This window comes from Acipenser ruthenus, chromosome 41 (genome assembly GCF_902713425.1).
Source record: "Acipenser ruthenus chromosome 41, fAciRut3.2 maternal haplotype, whole genome shotgun sequence".
Classification (NCBI taxonomy): Eukaryota; Metazoa; Chordata; class Actinopteri; order Acipenseriformes; family Acipenseridae; genus Acipenser; species Acipenser ruthenus.
In genome coordinates, this window is record NC_081229.1 from 4,632,901 (window position 1) to 4,658,711 (window position 25,811).

Consider the following 25,811-nt stretch of genomic DNA (forward strand, 5'->3'; position numbering starts at 1 on the left):
CTAATCCTACGCAGACTGCACTGTCCGTTTTTTAAACTCTTACCTTGGCTAACTCCTTTTGCATCTCATGAAGTCTCTCAACTGCAAAACACAGAAACATACATCAGCTTTTAAGATAGAAGGAAACACTGTTAAAAACACACACACACACACATTCATTTAGAATACCCGTATAGCCTATTTGTAATAACATTACATTCAAATATATGATGGTAAAGTATATTTGTAGGTATTTTCCGACCAATATGTTTTGATATAGTTTATTTTTACTGTGAACAAAAACAGCCATTAGAACTGTAATTGTTTTTACGGTGATTTCTAGTAAATAGCTTTGAGGATATATGATGAGGGTGGTAAGATATCGTATACGCCATACAGCAATGTGCATTGTATAAAGGTACTGGGCCATATTATGTTTAATACAATCTAATATAAGTTAAATAGCAATGGGCTTTATAGCGTTGGCCCGCATGGCGCATTCTCTAAGAGATCCCATTACACGCACTTTGTCTTTGCGATCTAACCCATGTTGCTCTTTCGGCCTCCGGTGCCTCGTTTTGTTTAGATGAAGCGCCATTCTTATCACGATGCGTCCTGTATGTAACGCATATAAAGGGAAAGCTCTATTTAAAGCTCTCTGGTTTCATACTGAACCCCAGTATCCTCTGGTTCAGTGTGTGGGACCCAAAGAACGGAAAGGGCATAAGGTGTATTTAATAATACATCATAATAATACCTTTTTTTACAATATTCTACTACAATGATTCAATAATGCTGAACTATTGCGATACATATTATGGTTGAAATGTGTAAATTAATATCCGTACCGGTAAAAATAAATAAATAAAAAAAAAATACCACGCACCCTGTTTTGCTTTAAATAAGCACAGCGACACCACAGCGAAGAAAATGAAGAGGCAGCTCAGTCTAATATTCCACGGCAGCAATGCGGGATCAAACCCGTGTGCAGAAGACCCACTGTCCTGGTTTTCTGAAAAAAACGGAAGAAAGTTGTGAACAGGTTTTATTTTTTTTTTTTTTTACAGATTGCGGGAAATAAACGCTGGAGTGATCAAGCAGAGAACTAATTTGCCTTGGGAAATAAACTGTAAGCGCACTGTACAGAATTTTGGGTTTATTTGTGAGCGATTAATGCAGGTTTCACGGTATCTTTATATATTCTGAATTTGTGTTCATTTGGATATAAAAGGTACCAAAACGAGAGCACCGTCCATCGTATGTAATGTGACACTAATTAAAAGTGTAAGTATAGCAAACAAAGCTGCGTTTTCAACCTGCATAGTGTGTGTTTATTTGATGTAGAACAAATCTTGTGTGAGTGGACTTGCCACGCTTAACTTTCACAAGACAGCAACAACGACAACAATAATAATAATAATAATAATAATAATAATAATAATAATAATAATAATAATAATAATAATAAATGGATTTTCTTTTTTATGCATAAAAAAATTTTATGAAAATTTTTTCTTTCCTTTGTCAACGAGGCGCAGCCGAAAAGTTGGCTTATTTTGATTCATTTTCTTAAAAACGTATACAAAATAAAAGCACGTACGTTTCTTATGCAATAATATCTTTCCTTTTGCTCTGGTCCCGCATACAATGGCCCATGAGCTAACTGTAGAAGGCAGTGGAGCTCCTACCTTTACTTCTTGGGTAAACAGCCAGCACCGACCCGTTCCCGGTTCTTGTCCCCGCTGACAGCAGCTCTACCTCGCAGTAATACACGCCGGAGTCATAGGTATGAGGGTGGAGCAAGTACAATGAAGCGTCCTTGTTCGTCCTGAATTCATGCGATGTGACGACTCCAGCTGAGTGTGTTTCATTGGAAACCTCGCTCCTCTTCCCATCGCTCCGGACCCGGTACCACATAAAGGACCCGATTCCAACCTGCCCGCTGCTGGTGTTGAAAGCGCACCCAAGGCGCGTCCTGTCTCCCGCGGTTGCATTGACCTCTGGCTCCTGGTAAACCTGGAGCTCCTCGGCAAACACTACAGAAATATAAGCTGTAGAAAATGTATGAGAAATATATGAGAAATGTAAATACTTCACATAAGCACCGTGTGGGGATTCAGAAACATTATCATGGAGCTAAATATTGTGCGCGTTGTGTAATATTTAAAACTCGAAACAAATATTGTTTCACCAAAATGGAATATGTATTTACAGTAAACTTACCCTGAAATGTGAATTATGACGCTGCTATAGAGTGTCAAATAACAAAAACTATGATCACTGTGTACTGTTATTTCATTTTAAGAACATACAATTACAAAAATCAAGTTCTATTCATCACACGTGTTGCCTGTTTTTAAAATGAAATAACAGAACACAGTGATCATAGTTTTTTGTTATTTGACCCCCAGTTCCAATGTTAATGTAGAGTACACATTTGATTACAGTATAGAGTGGAACACTGGCTCGATACAGTGGGAAATACTATTTTACAAAAACACTGCAAATACACTGCAACATGTAAGCTTTGGAGTAAACGGATAGTTCCATTCACGCAGAAGATTATAGCTGTAATAGAAACTCTTTCACATTACAATTCTCATCCATTTCTTAAACAGCGTGACCATAGTGCTATTGAATCAATTATTCGGTATGTGCCGCGAAACCAGCGAGCCCATTGCATGACAATACACTACAATCCTGTTACTGGTTCGGTAACTAAAGTATAATTACAATATATTGCTCTTGTCTTCCAATCTCTGCGATTGTTACATTTGACACAACTGTATGTTAATGTCTGTGTTTATTCCACATTTTGATAATGTCAAAAGAGAGACATGCTCAATCCTTCAAGCTTATGAGGAATGTGTCCGCGATCAAGCTACACACCTCCGTGAGTGGAGAGGAGTTGAAATGAAGGAAGAGTGGATACAAGATACGACCAAGACTGTGACAGAGGGGTCCTACCATACTTTCATAAAATACAATGTATTAAAACGCGTTTCAAATGAAACGCAGGTAATGTTCAAAGACAATGTGCGCTTTCAAAATATTTTCCATATCAAAACATGTTCTAATTGTGAAATATGTACGTATTAAATATAAAAATCATGAACGTTAACACACACACACACACACACACACACACACACACACACACATATATATATATATATATATATATATATATATATATATATATATATATATATATATATATATATATATATATATATATACACACACACAATGTGTGTGTTTATTAATGTGAGTTTGCAATACGCTGAATTTATAAATAGGATGACTTAAACTTTAAAAAAAAAAAATCCTTAAAGTTAAACGTTGTCTATTATAACACGTTTGACTTTACTTGCACCGAAAATGCACTTTGGCATCGAGAGGAGCAAGCAAGGCCCCTATTCTCTATTCTTATCAGTAATCCTGCGCTTTCAAACAGGGCAACGACACTATTAAATGTATTGTTATGTTACTACATCAATCGCAAAAAATAAGTGTCACGGAGACATTTATAGAAATGAACCTTTTTGTTCATTTTTAAATGTTTTACTGTTTTTAGTTTAAACCGTGATTATGCTGCACATAAACTTGAGCACAACTGCATTGCATATATTATAGTAAGAGTCACGATTGCATGGGCTGCGTGCTAAAACCGCTACTGCTTCTAAATCAATTAGCCTACATTTTCCTATAACCGATGGATCTGTATTGTAACAATAGAAATTGTGGAATTTAATTGAAGTATATTAACACGGAAAGCTTCGGTTTTAGTCTTTCATATGATAAATGTAACCAGATCACACTCAAATATGCGCGGGATTTAAAACAGATTAATACCGTTTTTGTTCTTGTATATATATTTAACTTGTCACTCGGTTTTTCGTAAACAGTTTAAAAATAAATAAAACCCCAAAATTAGAACCCCAAGTAATATATGAAAATATATTTTAAGTTTTATTGTAGCTGTATTTTTGGTAAAGTCCATGCATTTCCATGCATCAGATATATTGTAGAATATATTTTCCAAATGTATTTTGATATGAGACGTGCATATATTAGGAAAACCGTTACAGGTTACATTTGATAATAGTATACTAAATATATGTAAGTACATGGCGTATTTTCTCGTGCATTCAAGATTTAGATTATAAAGAGAAAGTTATAAAACACACCAACGCGTTATTTATGTATGTGTGTATTTATCATAAACTTTAAATAGAATGTCATATTTTTAAACCGTTCTCTTCAGACATTTTGAAAGGAGAGAAAACACTGAATAACAAAAGAAAAACAGAACGATAAGTAACCCTGTGCTTACGCGCGTTCATCGGGGTGTTTCTAATTTGGTTACTTGGTTAAAGACTCTGAAATAGGACCATGTGGCGCGTTATTATCGAAATAGATGTTATTGAATTTCAGAAGGATTTGCTTTACCTGTTTCCAAAGCGAGGATCAGTATAATAAAGCGTTTGGCAGCGTCCATCCTTGGTCGTTGCTCGAGTCGTTATCTATAAATCGATTCATTTCAGGGTCTGGTAACACTAAAATGACTCGATGACCTCATGGAATGTGTTGAGGTAAAAACAGAATCACACCTCAACGCCGTGCTGCAGTTGTTATCGTGTTGTCTATCTGTACATACGACCATTTCCTCTAATTTACCATTATCTATCTATCTATATATATATATATATATATATATATATATATATATATATATATATATATATATATATATATATATATATATATATATATATATATATATATATATATATATATATATATATATATATATATATATATAGTAAATATAATGAGTTTATTCACCTGGTGTAAGATAAGGTAGCAAATTAAAGCTATTTACGTCTGAATAAAATAAGGTTTATTTGAAATAGGTAAACAGTCTTTAAAATCGATACTTTATTATTATTATTTATTTCTTAGCAGACGCCCTTATCCAGGGCGACTTACAATTGTTACAAGATATCACATTATTTTTACATACAATTACCCATTTAAAAAATTGGGTTTTTACTGGAGCAATGGTGTGTGTGTGTGTGTGTGTGTGTGTGTCTGTCTGTCTGTCTGTCTGTGTGTGTGTGTGTGTGTGTGTGTGAGTGTTTGTGTGTCTGTGTGTGTGAGTGCCTGCATGCCTGTGTGTGTGTGTGTGTGTGTACAAGGTATGGGGCTCTATTTATTATTGCTGGTTTTCAGATTACGCTGTAGTTCATTTTCTAAGTAGTAGATTAAAGATCGTGTTTTTTGTTTGCAGCTTTCCTTCAACAACTTACGTGCACTTGATTTAAAAATGTATCACGCCGTACTTTGTTTTAGATCGATTCATTATTTCAATTGCTCTAATCTACTACTATTTTATAAACGCAAGAGATATATTAATAGAAAAGCAGAGGAGAAAATAGAGAGGAAGCCATTCGGCCCATCTTGCTCGTTTGGTTGTTAGTAGCTTATTGATTTCAGAATCTCATCAAGCAGCTTCTTGAAGGATCCCAGGGTGTCAGCTTCAACAACATTACTGGGGAGTTGGTTCCAGACCCTCACAATTGTCTTCATACAGGATCGTCTTCAGTTTCATGCACTATATAAATGTACCAGATGGTTTGATCATTTTATTTAAAAGCATATGCATGTAACCTGTGTATTATCATTAACTTTTTTTTTTTTTTTTTTTTAATCAAATTACCCTGGTTTCCACGATGGTCGGATCCTGTCGGATCACCTTCAGATCGGCTTCGGTTAAAGTGAATTTTCTGCATAAGGGGGTCACTGGCAAGACAAGCCCAAGCTGAACACGAAAAGATTTGGGGTTTCTAAAAATGTAAATTGTGTGACATGCTATACAAATGTATCGTGTTTTTCCTATTTTTTCTGCTATGTACTGTACAGTGCTTTGCGATACTTTTATATAAAAAGCGCTATATAAATGCAATAAATAAATAAATAATATAACATACATAATTTATATCAGTAAATAAACAACCAATATCAAAGTACTTTTTAATAGTTCTATTATTATATAATTAAAATATGTGTTATGTTGGCCTTTGATCATTCAGTAGGCCTATTATTTTGATCGACACACACACACACACACATTATGCTCAATATTTTAATTTATGTGTGTTTTTTTACATGCATTTATGTTTGTATTTTGTTTTATAATTCACTGATGCTGAAAATAGAATGTATTTAAAAGGTGGGCAAAAAAAACGGAATATTCTACAATTTAGCATTTGCTGTTTTTCGGTAAATACCTATTTTTAGACAGCGGAATACCGTAAAATAAACTTTTTTTAACTGTAAAAAATACAGTTCTAGTTACACACACACACACACACACACACACACACGTTTGCATTCCTATATTTGTGGGGACTTCTCACTATATTTTTATTTAGGCCTACTATTTCTAACCAGTCAGACAAAACTCCACACAGGTTGAAAGTCGACAACAAACTAAATATTTTGACACAAAAGGCATATTTAGTTCTTTAAAAAGTGTTTACAAAGTGGAGACGTCCCAACAACGTCGTTTTTTCAGGAGTTACTATCTTTGTGTGGACATTTTCTCAATTTTTGTCCGTACATTGACAGTAATACCAGTCCATACACACACACACACACACACACACACACACACACACACACACTCATACACACACACACACACACACACACACACACACACACACACACGCATATTTGAGAAATACACTTATTAACAGGCTCTCGGCTGAGACTTCCCAGGCCGGGCCCTTGCCCCAGGGTTCAGTTGCTTAGCAACTAGTGTGAAAAGAGGATGTGGTTACTATGTAGTACTTTAGTCGTTTAGAGGGTCACAAGAGTGAACAAAATACAACCAATGAACACTGCAACGGCTTGCATTAGGCTACATTAAAACCAATAGCAACTCTGTATCCAAGGTGTGGATTAGTAAGTGTGAACACGCTGCGTGTGGTTTCAAGTGCGGGGAGGCATTGCAGAGGTACAGGCAGCATCTGTGCGATTCCTTGACAGACATTTCTGTCAGTGTTTTGTTTCCAACCACAAAACCACCGTGCTGTCAAAGACGCGATGTTGTACATTTCTTTTTCACAAAGCACCTTATGTCCCACGATGAAGACACGCGTGTTTCAGTCGAGAAAAGCCTTTAGAAGATAATGATCGGTTTGCTTGTGTAAACGCTTTTCTGAAAGCGACGTGCTGGCCAGGAGCTAGTTTCAGAAAGAACTTCAACAACAGTAACCCGCTAAACCCCGTTTAATTCATTATGAAAGAACACAAATAAGCAAAACGAAAGTGCCGTCTTTTAAACATTCTGAGCTATCCGAGCTTATATCTGCAAAACTATACCAACCTGAGACTCTAACTATAACACGCCAGCTACAGCCTGCTAAAGTGTTACTGAAGTGCTTGTGAAGATGGCCTCCCATAATCTGCGTTTAAAAAGAATACTTCACATGTTCTACATATTCATAATATTATTTACTGTTTAACTCATGTTACGAATAGCCTACTAAGACCTTGGGAATTGAAGTGGATTCGCAGTTTAGACACGTACCGTCAATAGATTTACCGCAGTGTAAGTTCCACATTTGTTCAATGCCAGTATAGCTTCTATGTTAACATAACCTAGCCAGATAAAGCTGACTGCTACTTTTCAGTAAGCTTCTCCTGACACAATAAAATAGAATTAACGTTACATTTCTGCAGGAGAGATCTTATCCCCTACCTCCTTTAACAGAGTTCCAGCCAAGACTTGGCAATCAGTTTCTTAACTCTTCGCACTAACAATATCAGTATTGCCCCCCCCCCCCTTTAATCGAGTACTACCCAAAGCTTTACATTCACTCACATGTCAGTGCCACGAATATCATCACTGCCCCTCTTAAACGGAGTGCTAAAGCTTTAAAGTCTATTCCCTGACCTCTTGTTAGCACTAGCAACATTGTAATTGGTTTTAGTGCGTGTGTGTGCGTGCGTGCGTGGGTGGGTGCGTGCGTGCCTGCGTGCGTGTGTTTTACTCAAAATAACCAACTTCCCAACAGTTTTGATATGTTTAACATACCTTTGTCAAGGGAAAGTGTGTTTGAAAAACAACAGTGACGTATTTTATGCTTTTAATGCCATGGCACATACAGTCACTTATTTCTGTTTAACTCTATTAGTGTGTTTGTGATGTCATTTATTGCATCGTTAATGATGAAACAATCTTCTATTCCATTTAACCCTTCAGGTATCGTGGTATTGAGTCTGTCTATCCATTCATTTTCCTTTATGTTATGTTGATTTTTGGTAAAGTGTGGATCTATTATTTTTATGATCTCTTAATCCTACAAGTCCAGGTGATGTAATGCTTTTGGCCACAGCTGTACAAAGTGTAACTGGAGGAGCGGTTCAGAAATAGCGCTGCTGTTCTCATTTATGTTTATCATTATTACTCAGCGCATACAGACTGTGTGACTGTCAGAACAATTTCCCATCTAAAGTCATTCATCTTACATCCACGCACGCACGCACGCACATGTTTGCATTCACATTCCTATATTTGTGGGGACTTCTCATTGACTCTTATTTTTATTTACAATTTCTGACTCCAGTCAGAGAAAACTCCACACAGGGTAAAAGTCGACTGCAAACTAAATATTTTGGCAGTGGCAAAGTGTTTACAAAGTCTTGCCCTTCTCCTCCAAACGTGTCTCTGCCTCTCCTCAACAAGAGCCAAATGTCTGCGCATCAGGAAGTGACCCACAGCAGCCACAGGTCTCTACAGGTGTGTGCTTTTAACTGCCACTGCTAATCAGAAAACAAATAGGTGGCGTCTCCAGGTACATCATTCAGAATCTGCTGTTTGTTTCGATTACTCGTTTTAACTTGCAAAGTTGCCCACGGCAGCAGCTGCACCCACCCTAGCCTGGCAGAATCACGTGACATTACAAAGTTATTTACTGGGTTGGCAAAACAAGCAGGAGAATAAGAGGAATAAGAGCTGTATTTTCATGGCTTATTTCACAGCGTATGACGGTCTGAAAAATAAGTATTTCAAGATACGTTGCGATTAAACATAATGTTTATTAAAGCACATCCAAATAGCGTTGTCGCATTCAGAATGATTATACAGCAAATGAGCCTATTTAAATGTTTACCAGAAAAAACAGAACATTGTAGAATATTTTTTATGTCCTTCTTGTAAATAATGAATAAAAATAAATGTTGTTTATTGTTATAAAAGTTCTTATTTAAACGGGTCCAGGAAAAAAAAAAAGTTTCAGTTTCAGTATGTGTTTCCTAAGCAGTGAGCTGGTGTTATCTTCGGTTTGTAAATATTACAACATGCATATTGTTTCTTTCTAATTTATATTTAACTTTCGGTTTGGTTTTCTTAATTATTTTTAGCAGAGTCGTGAAATAGCAACTTAACAGCAACTGTGATCCGCGCGGTTTCATTATTAGGAGAGGATAAGTCACCCAGTTGGCAGACAGAGAGACAGGCAGTCACAGCTTATACTATTGCTGTGAGATGCAGCTTTTTTTTATCAGCGTGAGAAAATAGATTGCTTTTAACCCGGGAAATATACAGAGAACTTGGACAATTAAATAATGGAAAAACGCTTCAGAAGACTATAATATTGTGAGGCAGCGAATTACACCGCCACAAAATAAAACGATGTACTTGTTACTGCAAGAGCCATTCTCCACAGCAAAGCAACAACACTGACGACTTTAAACACAGGGCTTTGATAACCACACACAACGACAGAACTAACACCGCGAATGCTGGAAAACATACGAGCGCAGAGAAGCCGACTTTGAGTGTGTGAGCGAATGTTTCTACTTTCAGACTACAGAACCCTGTTGAAACATATTTGTTAGCGCTTCATGTATGTAAATGCTGGACATGGTCATTTTCTTTTTTTCTTGTTTTACAAAACGGACATTTAATTTGTTTTGAAGTAAATTAAACGATGTTTTGATGGATCGGACCCACTACCCAACATTCAGATAACGAGCTAATTATTATTATTATTATTATTATTATTATTATTATTATTATTATTATTATTATTATTATTATTATTTATTAGCATATGCCCTTATCCAGGGCGACTTACAATTGTTACAAGATATCACATTATTTCATATTATCCCCATTATTTCACATTATACAAATATCACATTACCATATTTTTTATTTTTTTTATTTTTATTTATTTTTAGATGTTATAGGGAGGAACGCGTTTGCCGTCGAGACAATCGTAGTTTAATCTGTTGTAAAATCAGCCATTAACTGATCTTTATGCAAATACAAGTTCGATCTTGTATGAAGCAGCCGATTAGATCTTACTTTGATACATCAGCAAACCTGTTCAACCATCTTTCAGTTCCTGGACTTTTTATTTAAGTATTTATTTATAATAGGCGCGAATTTGTCCTGCAAATGTATATTTCATTTAAATGTATGAAAATTAGTCCCGGAAGTGACACATTTTTACACTATTACAATAGGCCAACATCAGTGAAGTTGAATTTCTGGGATATCGTTAGGTCTGAAATGCGTAAATCAATATCGGTAACAAATAAAATAAATAATAAAAACTCACCCCGTTTTGCTTCAAATAAACACCACCACGGCGCAGACAACGATCAAGCAGCCAGTCTAAAATCCACGACAGCAATTCGGGGTCAAAACCGTGTGTCCAACTGTCTTCAGTTTTCTTAAAAAAAAAAAAAAAAAAAAAAAAAAAGGCAAGGAAGTCGCGCAGGTCATGTGGACATAAAACAATACAAGACTATAATACCTGTTATGAATTTGTTTAGTTACTGATGGGTTTATTTTTGTTATTGAAAAGCATTTCCAACTACAGAAGCAACGTTGTATTCAGTTTAATATTCAATTTATATATTTTAAATTTACAGCAACAAAAAAACGTTAACACGCCACTTTAACCACTGATAATCAGAGGGGAAAAAACCTCTGTTGTCTCCGGCACATAATTTTGAATCTACTGCTTGTTTCGATTCCTCATTTTAAGTTGTAAAACACAAAGGACCTTTTCTGGAATACAAAACAAGACAGAGCGGCGGTGCTTTCCAAATGACAGTAGCCACAGTTATTTCCTTTGTTTGCAAAAAAAAAAAAAAAACCCAGGACATGCGCTTTGGTGATATACAACAACAGCTGTTGAGCCGAGCCTTCATAAACACACCTGTGTTCAATTTGGAACACGATTAGAAGTTCGAAGGTCCACCAGCTTGGAGAATTCTGGAATAAGGTATTTCTGCTTGCATATCCGTATACATGATCTGTGCTTTGTATTCATGTATTTATTTTATTTAAAATTCACATGAGCATTATTTGACACCGTTTAAATGTATATTTGGATTGTTTAAAATAAATATATGAATGTATTATTATATGCAAATTGTTAATATACTCGGAAGAGATGTAGTTTTATTATAATATTTTAAAACGCAAATGGTTCTCATAATAAGGTCTGGATTTGGAAGACCTGTAATTCTAAAGTATTTTTTTTTAATTGAAAGTAAATACTCTTCGCATTGTAGCAGTAAGCCTGTCTGTAAGATAGCCCTGTAATGTTTTCTTTTTGTTGCTGTTTCTGCAGATGCCACTGATTTTCCTGGTCGGTTTGTCCCCTAACTAATTTCCCATAATAATTAGGCTAATTATATTTTGTATTTTTAGGGCCCTATTCTAACTTGGTTTTGCGCTATTTATGCGCTGTTACACTAAAGGCTGGTTCACACTGGGCATACGATTCAGACGGACGCTACGAACGCATCAACTAACAACTCAGGAATTTAAACCGTGTTTGATGCGTGTCTTTCAGCAGCCTACGTACAGTGTTTACTGAAAGCGGGCTGGATAAATCGAGCGGGTCAGCTCAACCACCGGCGTAGATTTAGCTAGGGACGGTAGGGACATGTCCCTACCAATGTCAAGGGACCGTTGAATTGTCCCTACCAATAATTTTGATAAATCTGAAACGTCTTTTGTCAAGTCATTTTATCCGCTCCACAAAGGGTTAACTCTCTCAAGATCCCCCCCCCCTCTCGTTACTCCTCCCTCCTCCAAAAAAACAAACAAAAAAAAAATTTGATTGGCTTAGGCCCTTCCATAATGCATCACTGTAACACAGACTCAGTGCGCGGCTGAGGTCAGGGACCAGCAGAGTGTGCTGTTTTCATTGAAGTGCGAAAGTGCACAAGGACTCGGGAGTGAAAGGTAAATCTCCGGGTTTAAAATAAAAAATTCTAGCCATTCTTAAACGGTGTATATTGTGCCACAATTTTCACATTTATTTAAAAAAATAAGAATAAATAAAATCAGTTTAATTCGATATTTAGTTTGTGTTTGTTGGTTAATGCGTTGTCACATTATTTCAATCCTCCTCCTTCCTCCCCTTGTAACTAACTTACTCCTTGCTTGATATTTTTGTATCGTGTGTGTAAAAAGCGAACACGAACAGTGTATTTGATTGAATTGACAGTGTGACTATCTAGGCGGCTAAATAAATACACTATATTATATAGGCAGTAATAAAAAAAATATAAAAAGTCAAATTAATCGGGGGGGGGGGTCGGACGACGACAGATATACAAATAAATTTCAGTGCGGCGTGAGTAAAAAAAGACGCTCATCTGATGTTGCCGCTTGCCGGTCAGTCTCATATGAGTGTGACCCACTGACTGAATGAAAGCCAGGTGCCGGGGCTGAAGGTATTGTCAGGTCGTCAGCAACATAGTTTGAGTGAATAAACCTACCGACCTACCTACCTATTACGTTAGCGACCCATTGCTAGCTGCTAACCCCACGTCCTTGGTGGCTAGCTAGCTTGTTTCACAGCTAAATCATTATGTGTGTGTGTGTGTGAGAGAGAGAGTGTGAGTGTGGGTGTGCGTGAGCATGTTTTGATATCGTCATTCAACTCACGTTAGCTAATCACTTCAATTTGGCTTTAGGTGACAAGCATAATAGCAACCAAAAAAAGAAAGATGGACATAAGGAAGTTTTTTTTTTTACAAAAAGTCAAAGTGTAAGTAGGAAGATGTTATTAAAGTAAAACACAATTGGTAATGATTCTCATAGCAAATGAAAAAATAATTTACTAATGAAGTTAGCAGAGTCATACTTTCTCTTTAAACAGCATGCATCAATTTATCATTTTATCAGGCGAGTGAAGCAGTGCAACCTGGTAAAAGCAGTACAGAGGCAGGTGGAGCAACAGGGTTGCAGGTGAGGTCTGTAATGGCTTAGTGATTATAACAGTGAAAGTGTTAGACTCAGTTTTGAGATATATTATTGTTTGAGGCACATTGTGATATGATAGTAGGCTAATGCTGTATGGTAATACTCAGCAAATAAAGTTAGCATAGCCATATATTTTCTCTCTATATGGCATGCATCAGTTTATTATTTTATCAGGTGAATGAAGCAATGCACCCAGGTACGAGCAGCAGCACAGACACAGGAGAGGCAGGCAGAGCACGTGAGCGTGCATGTGCTCATGCTTGTAGTGGCAGGGGTAATGGTAGCTTACAGTAAGGCTGGGATAGGTTATAATTCAGGTTATTAGTAATTCTATAGCAGGGATGTCAAACCAGCTTCCAGGAGGGACACTTTATCATAGTGTTTTAAGTGTATACCAGCCAACTTCATGTCAATCAGATTGTCCTCGATTCATGTCCAGCATTCATTTCAAGCCACCAGAAGTTACCATTTAACAGCTGTCTCCTAAAAAATTTCTTCCCGGGGGGGCATGCCCCGGAACCCCCCTAGCGACCGTGACTCTGCCCCCCTAAAAAATTGTGTCCCCACCAATGTTCAAACCAAACCTACGCCCTTGATTCAACAAAGTCTGAGTGAATGGCAGTGATTTTACCATTAAACTAATGGTGGTATTTGCTGTCAATCACACAATATTTTTTTTGGATCAGCTGTTTATAAAAAAGAGGCGCTTTTTATACAAAAAGTGTTGTTTTTTTGCAAAATCACACAGCCGCTTCTTCATTAACTCTCTCTCTCTCTCTCTCTCTCTCTCTCTCTCTCTCTCTCTCTCTCTCTCTGTTTGTTTGTTTGTCTATCTATCTATCTAACTACATTGTGGTTAATTCATAAGAGACAAAAATCAGATCAGCATGTTTTCATTTAAGCTCACTGGCACCTGGCCAGCAGGGTTCGCTGTAGCGCGAACCGGTTAACTATCTCTACGTACTTTACTATAGATATCTGTCTATTCCATTCGTGCCACCAGTTGAAAGGGAGCTACACCTGTGCTTTCACAGAGATGATGGTCCAGTTTTGTGGCTGTCGTTCACAAAAACATAATGACAGGTTTTACAAGCAGCGAATCCAGTCACATGTTCATTATTTTCATATGCTATGATTCCAAAAGTATTCCACACTTGTGATTCACCTCGCGCACGATTACACGATATAAACCCTGCGTTACCTTTTGCTTCACCTCGTCCACATGTACGTTTAATATCACCAAGCAGAGTCAGCTGACTCCCCCCCTAATAGCCTCCTGCTTAGTACAGGAAATACCGGTTAAAATTGTTAATAACAACAGCTTGCTTAAAGCACTGCTTTTTCCAGCGGAAGAAGGACTTGTAGTCCGAAATGTAAATACACCAGAAAAAGACAAAAAAACTCATTAGTCATCTTGTTTTCGTTCATTGCTTTGGGCAGGGGCGGTAGAATATGCCCATAGAAACGCCCCCCCCCTCACATTGCCGCAGTACTGAAACAGAGAACCAGCGCAAAAGCCGAGGCAGCGTCGGCGCGCAATGCGTTATGGGTACACGCAGCAGCAGCAGCAGAGACAGCGGAGCCCGGTGATGTCATTCTATATTTTCAGACACTGGGATCTTATTGGCTAGAGTGGTGGTGAAATACTCCCTGCTACTGTTTCAAACAGCAGCAAATACGAATACATGAACGTTTACTTTTAATATTATTACTTTATTCATCAGCTACAGAAGCTTTTTTTTTTAAATCTATTTTTTGTTCGAAAGTAATTTCGTTGAAGATTTCACTGCAACTCCTAACATGATGAACAACGCATCGAAGACGTTTTTTTTTAAATCTATCTTTGTATTACTATATAGTGTTATTTGTATGGAGGAACTCTCCCGCCCTGAGCTGAGACCCAACGATGCTCAATCTGGTAGGCCGAATGGAATTGTACAATAGAATATTATTTCTGTATTTATTATTATTATTATTATTATTATTATTATTATTATTATTATTATTATTATTATTTAGTCATTCAGCAGACGCTTGTATCCAAAGCAACTTACAGAGACTTGGGGGTGAACTCTGCATCACAACTGCTGTTGCAGAATCAGAGTCTTGATTCGATAACAACAACAAAAAAAAAACAGATGAAAGATATCAACGGTATATAGAAGCAAAAAAACGGATTTATCTTCCATTTACCTTTATTTTCATTCTTTGGAGTATATACTTTGACACAGAAAAAAAAATCATGTTTACCAAATAAAAAATAAATAAATAGTAGTATGAGATTAAAACATTTTGCATACGATGTATTTATTAATCCTTTAGTAAACAAAACAAAGTACTTTTTAAAATAATGAAAGTATACACGTTAGAAAAATATATTTCATTTCAATGTAATAGACAGTAATTATAAAGTCTTGAAGCATTTCTTAAGCTTCCATTGTAACTGTCTTGTTTGTAGAAAGTATAATCAGAAGTAGTTATGTAGTCGTGTTATTGCGAATTGGTTAATTTTCTCCTGATTGGGGTCTTTCAAGACTGTGGTAAAGGTATATGTTAATCGTCCATTTTATACAAACGATATCTGGGTATTTTAGAAAAACAAAATGGTGCAATACATGCACAACTTCATTTGATGCAGAGGAAATGAAAAATACTCCCCAAATCATTCATTTATTATTATTATTATTATTATTATTATTATTATTATTATTATTATTATTATTATTATTATTATTATTATTTAATCTTAAAGGCCAGTCAAGACTGATTACAGTTGCATATAGTCTTGGTCGATCTTTGTTAAAGTTATATATTGTTTTATAAATCAGTCATTCTTTTACATCGAATAATAAACATTAAAAAACCCAGACGCACGGAATATACATATTTTAATACATTTAATTTCTTAATATAGGCTTTTTTTCATGAACTGATAAACAAAATGATGTACTGTTTTTTTTATGTTTTCGGTCCTTTGTATAGGCCTACTTTATCCAAACAGTATCAAAGTTAACAAAAAAGTTTAAGACACACATTTTTACACTAAATAAAAATGAAGCGTCGTATTAGGAAATTATTATGAATCAGTAATTTAGCATACGCTTCTATCCAGAGCGACTTACTTCAACTACCGCAAAAATCTAAACACATTTTTGAAACCCAGATCTAATAAATAGGGCCTGCTCGTGTGCTTTTTTTTGTGTTTGTTTTTTGTTTTAATTAATATTTCATTAATATTGTATTTGTTTCTTTTTAGGTGCTGAGGAAAGGCGTGCAGTGATTGGAGACGATTTCACGTTTTCTCTACGTTCAAATAAATCAAACCTGCAGGTTGAGTTCAGGCCTAAATCTGAAGAAAGTGTGCACGTGTGGTTTGTCATCAACACCACCGTGAGATGTGACTTCAAAGAGTATGAGCGGAGAGTGTCAGTCCGAGACAAGGTGTTACACCTGAGCAGCGTGACCAAACGAGACGAGGGGTCTTACACTGTCTGGGAGAAACGATCGAGCAAGGCTGTCCAAAACGTCCGTCTCTCCGTGCAAGGTGAGGATACGGTACCGCAATGCATTAAGGTAGATAAATACATACACGACTGCCAAAATAAATAAATAAACACATACAAATGCAAACTACACCGAGATTTTATATGGAAATTATTTACGATTAAATGTCACATCTCAGTTACGTCTTAAGAGGCGGCAAAATGTGAAGATTCTAAGACATTACAAGATACAAATGAAATAATATCGCGGGTCCTGAAAGCAGGCTATGTTTCTGGCATTTGAAATAATTATGTTTTGTTTCACTTTCCACTAGCTGCAAAGAAACAAGGTAATATAATAAACAAAAAACAAAAAAAACACTGACGGCATCAATTGTCTTTCATTAAATTAAAAAAAATACTAGTAGTGTTCTTGAAGTACAATTTTCATAGCATCATTAAGCCAACTTTGTGGAATTTTTCTCACTCAGTTTGATGGCATTCCACACCATAGCTTAGGCCTATATTGTCCAGATATATTTGTGTTGTTTGCAATGTACCATGTCTTAAATACCCCCTTGATATTGTATTGTACTGCTAATGCATGTACCGTGCATCAGAAACTACATTTTTGTTTGTGTATGAGTTATTTTCTAACACGAAAGAGGGCCTACAACTAACGATATGGATGGGTTCGGTTCACAAATTCTTGACTTTAAAAAATATTTTTTTGTATATCTATATATATATATATATATATATATATATATATATATATATATATATATATATATATCTATATATATATATATATATATATATATATATATATTTTAGCTCAAAGAGCCAGCTGCCCAACGTTTCGATATGTTGTACATATCTTTCTCAAGGGAGCCTGTGTTTGAATCCAAACATTGGAGGTATTTATAGGTTTTTGACGGCATGACAACTACTTGTTATTGTTTACATTCAAATTAATGATTTATTCTTACATGATGTAATGGTGTTCTATATATTGTGACATCATTTTTACTTCTATCTTTGAATCTGTATTAATTCTAATTAACAGTACTTTACATAAACTTATATTTTTATTATATCATGCAATGCTGGCTCTGAGGATCAGTCTAGATTTGGCCTCCCCAGCGCATCAGCATGCACAACTTTTGAATGAATTTTGTTTATTTATTTAAATGTTATATATTTATTGAAGTTAATTAGTTCATTCTTTTCTGTTGAGTCCGGCTGGCATAATCGTGTTCAGTCTATTTATCCATTTACTTTCTTTTATTCTTCTATATGTCGCATTGTCTAATTTGAGCTGTTCTAATACTACAAACTTTACATCATTTATGTCATGTCCCTGACTGGTGAAGTGCTGTACTATTGGTTCATTCATTTTTTTATTTCTAATTAACGAAAGGTGGTTCTGAATTCTTTTATATAAAGTAGTTCCAGTCTCTCCAACATATTTGATTTCATCACATTTTTCACAGGCTATTCCATAAACAACATTGCTATTTTTACAGTAGGTATTAGTTTTTAGTGGATATGTGGTGTTCTTATGTTTAATTATATTTTTACGGTTGTCTGTGTGTTTACACACTTTACATCTACTAGTGCATATGTTCGTAGAACCTATTTTGTCAATTATTCTTTTATGTTTACTGTGAACTAAAATATCACCTAAATTAGCTTCTCTTTTGAATGCTACAACTGGGGCCTTAAGAAATACTTTTTTTTTATTTTTCTGAATTATGTAGAATCCGCAAGTGTTTCCAAACTATCTTAGAAATATTGGGCAAAAGTTTAGAGTAAGTCATTATTAATGGGACTCTTTTGACCTTTTTATCTCTATTTTTATAATCTAGTAGATCATCTCTTTTTAGTTTATCCACTTTTCTTAACTCCGTCTCTACAATTCTTTCTTTGTATCCTCTTTTTTTAAGATTTGTTTTTAATACATTTCTTTGTTTTACATAGTCACTTTCTTTTGAGCATATTCTTCGTATTCTTATTCCTAGACCCTTTGGGATTGCCCTTTTAGTGTGTATCGGATGTGCAGAGGACATGTGTAAATACTGGTGCATGTCAGTAGGTTTACAGAAGAGGTCAGTCTCAATTGAACCTTCTTCAAGTTTTACTATGGTATCTAAAAATTCTATTTCTTTCCTTGTCCATCGAAGGTCCACCTTAATATTACTGTGTATTTCATTTGCCATTTTATGAAACTGGAAAAGAGATTCTTCTCCATGTGTCCAAACCCCAAAAATATCATCTACAAACCGAATGTATTCTAAAGGTTCTCTTTCTGATTTTCTAAGTAATTGTTCTTCCCATTTCCCCATGTATGTACTGGCAAAATGCATTCCTAATTTAGATCCTATTGCGGTACCATCGTTTTGTTTGTAATTCTTATCAACAAATGTAAAATAACTGTTTTCTAAAACTATGTTGATCATGTTCAGTACCTCTGCTGTAGGTATTGATTTATCTAGTCTATTATCTAGTGCTTTTTGACAAGCTTCTAAAGTTTCTTTACGAGGGACACTTGGGTACAAGGATTTTACATCCATGCAAAATAAAATTGTATTCTCTGGAAGGTTGTGTTTTATTGATTCAAGTCTTTTTAAAAAATGTGTTGTATCCTTAACATAGCTTGGTAATTTCTCAACGTGCGACCTAAGTTGTTTTTCTGCTATTTCAGCTATTATGTGTGTTGGATTATCAATTGTACTGACTATCATTCGCATAGGGTGATTTTCTTTGTGCATTTTAGGATTTCCTCTTGCTAGGCCTGTTCTTGCATTATGTGACTGCATGTATTTTTTTAATTCTTTTGATATAATGCCTTTATTGTATAGTCTCTCCGCAATTTCCTTAACCTCTTTTACCAATTTATTGATCTTATTGCTTTTAACTTCTTCATATGTATATGTATTATTTAATTCACATTCTACAGATTTCATATAGTCATCTGTGTTCATTATCACTATTCCTGAGCCTTTATCTGCTGGTCTTATCATTATATCATCATCATTTAACAACTCAGTCATAGCTTGTTCTTCAATATTGGTTAAATTAAGTTTACATCTTTTCTTTAGTCCTACTATTATTTCTTGTTTAACTACTTCAATATACATATCTAACCATTTATCTCTTCCATCCGGAGGAGTCCATGTGCTTGTACTATTAACCTTAATCCCATGTTCATAATTACCCTCTGAATCCGAGATATTTTCATTGAAAAAATATTCTGCTAATCTCATGCGTCTCTCCCACTCCTTTAATTCAGTGGCCAGTTTATCTTTATCGATGTATCTTTTAGTCGGTATAAACTTAAGTGTTTTACTCAGTACCGCTTTTTGGGATGTGGTTAAAGTTTTACTTGATAAATTGAATACTATGTCTTCTGTCTTATCTTTTGTGTATTTGGTACCATGTCTATCTTTGGGTCTCCTATCTTTCTGTTTTGAATTCTCTGTCCTATTCATGTTTAACTCTCTATTTTGCATTTTATTATTTACCTTAACCTGGTTTATTTTTACTGTTTTAGATTTATTTTGATTATCTTTCTTAATTATGCCACAGTATTCAGATTTTCTTCCGGTTTCATTGTCTTTAAATACAATAACTGAGAAATGGTTATTGTTGTATAAAAGATTAATTGGATCGTTCTTATTTTTAATATATTCTATTGTGCCTTCGTATTTAAAACAGTCCTTATTCTTTAAGTCTATGTATACGTGTATGGGCCTATTTAGGAGGTCTACAGCTGCCATAACTTCTGCCTCTGTAGCCCAAGAATCTATACTCCCATCACTTAATTTCATTTTTTCAATATGGGTCACTGAGTCGATGTACATTTCATATTGTTTTATATTGCTTTCCATTAGTTCTATTACATTATGTCTAATTGTTCGATGGTCATTTTGTGAACCGTATAAAACTACAGCTAAACATCTAAAGAAACAGTTCCCGTCCTTCTCTATTTGAACTATGTTGTAGTCGTCATAACTCTTATACTCGCATTGCTCAAGCATTCTATTCGAAAGTGTTTCTATATATATAATATATATTATTTGTCAAACACCTTTCCTCTGTCCCTTATACTGTTAGGTCGCAAGGAAAACGTCACACTGTCAAACGGAGGAACCAAGGAGATTCGACTCGACCGAAAAAATGTAACCGTGTGGTTTAAACCTAAGGGCGCTGTCAACTCCTCCATTGTCGATAGCGCAGCAGGGTTTGAACAGCACGTGTCTGTCCAGGATGGAGTGCTGACGCTGAGGAGCGTGACCAAAGAAGAGGAGGGGACCTACACCGTGCTGGATCCCGAGCAGCATGAGGTCAGCACCATCACTGTAACTGTGGAAGGTGAGCCCTTTATCACATTATTGAATTAAACGTCTTCCTGCAATATGATCTGTATGTCCCAAGCTGCTATAATTTAAGCCTGAAACATGCATTTAGCTACGAAATGACACATACAAGTGAAAGAGCATATTAGAAAAAAAGATGCTACAGCATCTCATGTCGTTATCAATTATTAATATGGTTAATTATAAATTGTGAATGGGAAATAAGTCTTTCTGTGTACAAATGCCATCTCGGTGTTTACACTTGGTATTTCTTGTAAAATATTAAGGCTGTATTTTTTTTTTCGCTGTAAAAAATGTCACGGCATTTGACGGCCTAAAATGGGTGTTTCAAGATATTTCACGATGAAACATATTTATTAAAGCAGAAAAAAAACAACGTTGTCTCATTGAAAACGGAGTTATTATACAACAAATGTTCCTAAATATTGAAATGCTTACATAAAAAAAAAAAAACAGTAAACGCTAGATTGTAGAATATTTCTGTTTTTTGTATGCCCATCTTTTAAAGACATTCTATTTTCACCATCAGTGAATTATCAAACAGCATAAAAACATAAATAAATAAATAAATGTTGAAATAATAACATACATGTGAAATGTCCCCTTCTTGTCCTGGACTGAGCGATCTTTAGCGGATAATATTTCAGATCTTTGTCTTTTCGTTGAAGACATTGTAAAGAAATCCTCTGTGCTCTATTTACCTGAAGCAAACAAAACTGCCTGCCAGGTTCCTGAATGCAGTGGAACAGATAGCGAGTCAATAAGCTGTAATTATGTATATTCACGCTATTCTTTCAGAAATGTAAATTGTTATGGGAAAATAACTACATATTACAGTAAATGGGTCATTTCAAGGAAATCGTGAAACCTGTGATAACTTTATTATTATTTATTAGCAGACACCCTTATCCAGGGCGACTTACAATTGTTACAAGATATCACATTATTTTTACATACAATTACCCATTTATACAGTTGGGTTTTTACTGGAGCAATTTAAGTAAAGTACCTTGCTCAAGGGTACAGCAGCAGTGTCCCCCACCTGGGATTGAACCCACAACCTTCTGGTCAAGAGTCCAAAGCCTTAACCACTACTCCACACTACTACCTATAACTGTGAAAAAATACAGCCTTAATTATCAGTAATAATAATAATAATAATAATAATAATAATAATAAAAATAATAATAATAATAATTCCTTTACTTAGGAATCATTCGGAAGATGCAGGTATCGCCACACCCCTAGAATCCCAAATTAAGATCAATGCAATTTAAAATTACATTTAAGAATTTATGATGCAAGCCTCATGCTTGCAAATCTTCTTAGGCAACCCTCATTTATACTTTTACATTACAACTATAATTATTATTATTATTTATTTCTTAGCTGACGCCCTTATCCGGGGCGACTTACAATTGTTACAAGATATCACATTATTTTTACATACAATTACCCATTTATTCAGTTGGGTTTTTACTGGAGCAATCTAGGTAAAGTACCTTGCTCAAGGGTACAGCAGCAGTGTCCCCACTGGGAATTGAACCCACGATCCTCTGGTCAAGAGTCCAGAGCCCTAACCACTACTCCACACTGCTGCCCTACTATAGCATTGAAATACATATCAACTCCAATTAAACATTTCCTCTGGAGCAATAGAATAGATGTGCGATTAAACACATTTCAAACTGTTATTCCAGAGACATTGTACAAGGAAAACACAAATAACATTGGTCTAAAGAGGTTAGTGAACCAGCAATGTATGTTTCTGTTATCTTACAGACTCAACTGGAACTGAAAGGAGAAGTCCCTTTGGCCTGATAGCATTTGCTGCCCTGGTCTTTATTCTTGTTGCTTTGTTAATGTGGAAGGGATTAAAACTCAGAACGAGCAACATGTAGAAATGCTATAGGCTTTAGCAAATTATTGTTGGGAGTAGATGGTGAGTGTATGGATGCTTTGGACGATAATGACGTTTTCAATGATCAGTTATTGGCTGTAAATTATCATGTTAATTTAGGCTGAATATTATGTACATTTTTTTGTAACATGTCTTGTTATTGAAAAATTGTGCACAAAGCAAATGACACTCAACCCTATTTTCACTGTTTTCATTTATGTATGTTTAACTACATGATAGTGTCGCAAGTAACGCTGAATCAGCTAGGCTGGTCAGTAAAATATTGACTCCTTTTGCATGGAGGATCTCAGTAGCTACAGCTGTTGGTTCATCAATTGAATCAGATTCAGTTGTATTGTGTCTGCCAACTGATGATGTGAGGCAGAACAGTAATTGGATACCAGAAAATATGAATAACAGTGAGTTTTGGCCTCCTTCAGTGTTCTGGATGGAAGGCGTACCTCGCAAAGTGACTCTGTGCAAACAGAAGGGAATGTATAGTAACAATGTGTACAGATCCAGAAAGGAGGTCATTTAGTGAAATGGGCACATCTAGGTAAATTGGAATGTGTAGAAGGTGTCCCAGCTAAACGTGTCCAAGTATCTTGTAGGTACGAAGTGAGGAAGATGGCGTCTCACACCTGTGATGCTAAACTTTGGATAAAGGGGCCTGTTGTCGTTTTCGCGGAACCAACCAGAGCTGAACCCGGCACAGAAGTTGAATCCTGCTGGGAACGCTGGGATATGCAGGACATGGACTAGGCAATTTCAAATATGGAATGTATTATAAAATGAAGTGTCAAAGATATTAGGAAGGATAAAGAAAGAGTATCCTTGTACCACCAGTAGGTGGCTCTCTTGCTCCATGAAATAGGTCAGTCCTCTCTTGTTTGGAATTACACATGTATTCAATTAAATACTTAGTAGTCTGAGATTCCCTAAGAAAATATATATAATGAACGATTTACCACTAGTATATCTTATCTCCAGAAAGCATGACGCTTGATAAAAAGCACCATTCTGGCTAAAAGTGAACGTTAATCTACAAATTTATGTCCTAAAAACACAAGATAAGAAGAGACTCTTTATGACCAAAAGATTAACTAACAAGCCAGAGGTCTTGAGAAAAAATCCTGTCTCGGCTGGATTTTGTATGAACAAAGAGAAGGGTCAAGCCTAGTTGAATGCAGTTATACTGGCCTATATTTGGATTTAAATCCTAAGAGGGATTCACCAAAATAATATTATAGCAATTGATAAACAGAGGTAAATTAATTGAAAGATTATCTTATAATGAAACAGGTTCAGTGCTAATTGACACTGTTTATAGTTCATAACAGTTATTTCATAAGATTAATAATATGTTTTAAGTATTTGCTATAATGAGAAAACATATTATTTAAAACTGACAAGTATTATTGCTTGTTCACGACTTTGCTGTAGTGATAAGAAGATTAAAACCTGGAGCAGTATTCGATTTACTTAAATGGGAAAATGGTACAAGTTTATTCTTCTTTCTATTGAACAATAAGACTTCTAGACATTATGATATCCACTGAATTATAGAAGTTAAAAGGTGTTGTGTTATGTTTTTGTGTTAAGTTTGTAATAATATACTATAATGTACCGTTTTTTATATTATATTATAAACCAAGATCCTGGGAACCTTGGTTCACTTAACTTTTCAGATAAAGGAGGGGCTCGGAGGAAAGCAAAGAAATGAGATCATAGATTTGGAGTTAGACAAGAAATGAGATATTGAATTTATTGAGTACATGACACCTATTAATTCTGAAAAGTTAGTCTGGATCTTTTGAAAACTATTATTTGTAAAATGGATAAGAACTGTCCCACCTGATTAATGATTGGATTTAATTGAGGCGTCCCATGTATTCCAATGAGACGAAAAACCTATTTAACTCCAGAGTAATTTCAATGGAGTACCACACTCATCCCAGACAGGGCAAGGTGGTCCATCTTTTGCAAACCGACACAATTGAGCTGATTGAATTCAGTTTCATTTGCCTGGTGAAGACAGACATATCCTTTTACGATTTATATTAAAGGGTGAGCATTAAGCAATTATTATTATTTTATCTCATATGTATTGCATGTATTGCTATAAGGGACTCACGCTATGTTTTAGAAATAAGAGAGAGTTTTGTTGAATGTGCTGAAATAGACCATTGGGTACTTTAGATGACGTGTTCTTGGCCTGCTTGTCGGCCTTGATTAACACATATATACATGTATTAAAGTGTTAACGTTGATATCTGTTAAGACACTGGACTGCCCAGTGTGTCTTTCAGCTGGGGATACGACGTAGCCTGTAGCTACTCTATCCAATATTTAACCGTTAATAAACCGAACGAGTACTGATCATACTCCGATTCGTAAAAAACTTTAAATACATGAGTCTGTCAATTTCTTGAGTTCTATATTAGTCATCTGGATATACTGCGGGTCCAGAGCACGAACTATATCCCACTAGGAGTAATAACACCTCTGTCCTCCTAACGTCTCCCCTGAGATAAGAGTGTGTGCTGAGCAAATAAAAAGAGTACGTAAAAGAATCTGAACACGCGGATTTCGTGACAATAGTTTGTGCTGCATGCAATTATTTCAAATGAAAGGCCACGTGTCCTTTCACATTATATAAGCTATATTATATAAGCTATATTATATTATTAATATGTGTTGGAGATGAGAATATATGCAAAAAATAAATGCTTTTGCAAAAAATCATGTTTGGTCACTGC

At 35.5% G+C, this 25,811-nt stretch overlaps 1 protein-coding gene across 3 annotated transcripts; it reads left to right on the top strand.

The window, feature by feature from the left end:
• The first annotated feature begins 11,211 nt into the window (after nucleotides 1-11,211).
• Nucleotides 11,212-25,460, top strand: LOC117965003 (uncharacterized). 3 transcript variants are annotated; one of them, XM_059010930.1, is made up of 5 exons: nucleotides 11,212-11,291; nucleotides 15,148-15,206; nucleotides 16,545-16,832; nucleotides 20,890-21,147; nucleotides 22,935-25,460. In XM_059010930.1, the coding sequence occupies exons 2-5, from the start codon at nucleotides 15,158-15,160 to the stop codon at nucleotides 23,051-23,053; spliced, it is 714 nt and encodes a 237-aa protein (XP_058866913.1). In that variant the 5' UTR covers nucleotides 11,212-11,291; nucleotides 15,148-15,157; the 3' UTR covers nucleotides 23,054-25,460. The 3 variants fall into 3 exon arrangements, 2 of the variants coding, with proteins under 2 accessions (XP_058866913.1, XP_058866912.1); XR_009311368.1 differs by lacking the exon at nucleotides 15,148-15,206 and having other exon boundaries at nucleotides 11,226-11,291; XM_059010929.1 differs by lacking the exon at nucleotides 11,212-11,291 and having other exon boundaries at nucleotides 14,922-15,206.
• The last annotated feature ends 351 nt before the right edge of the window (nucleotides 25,461-25,811 follow it).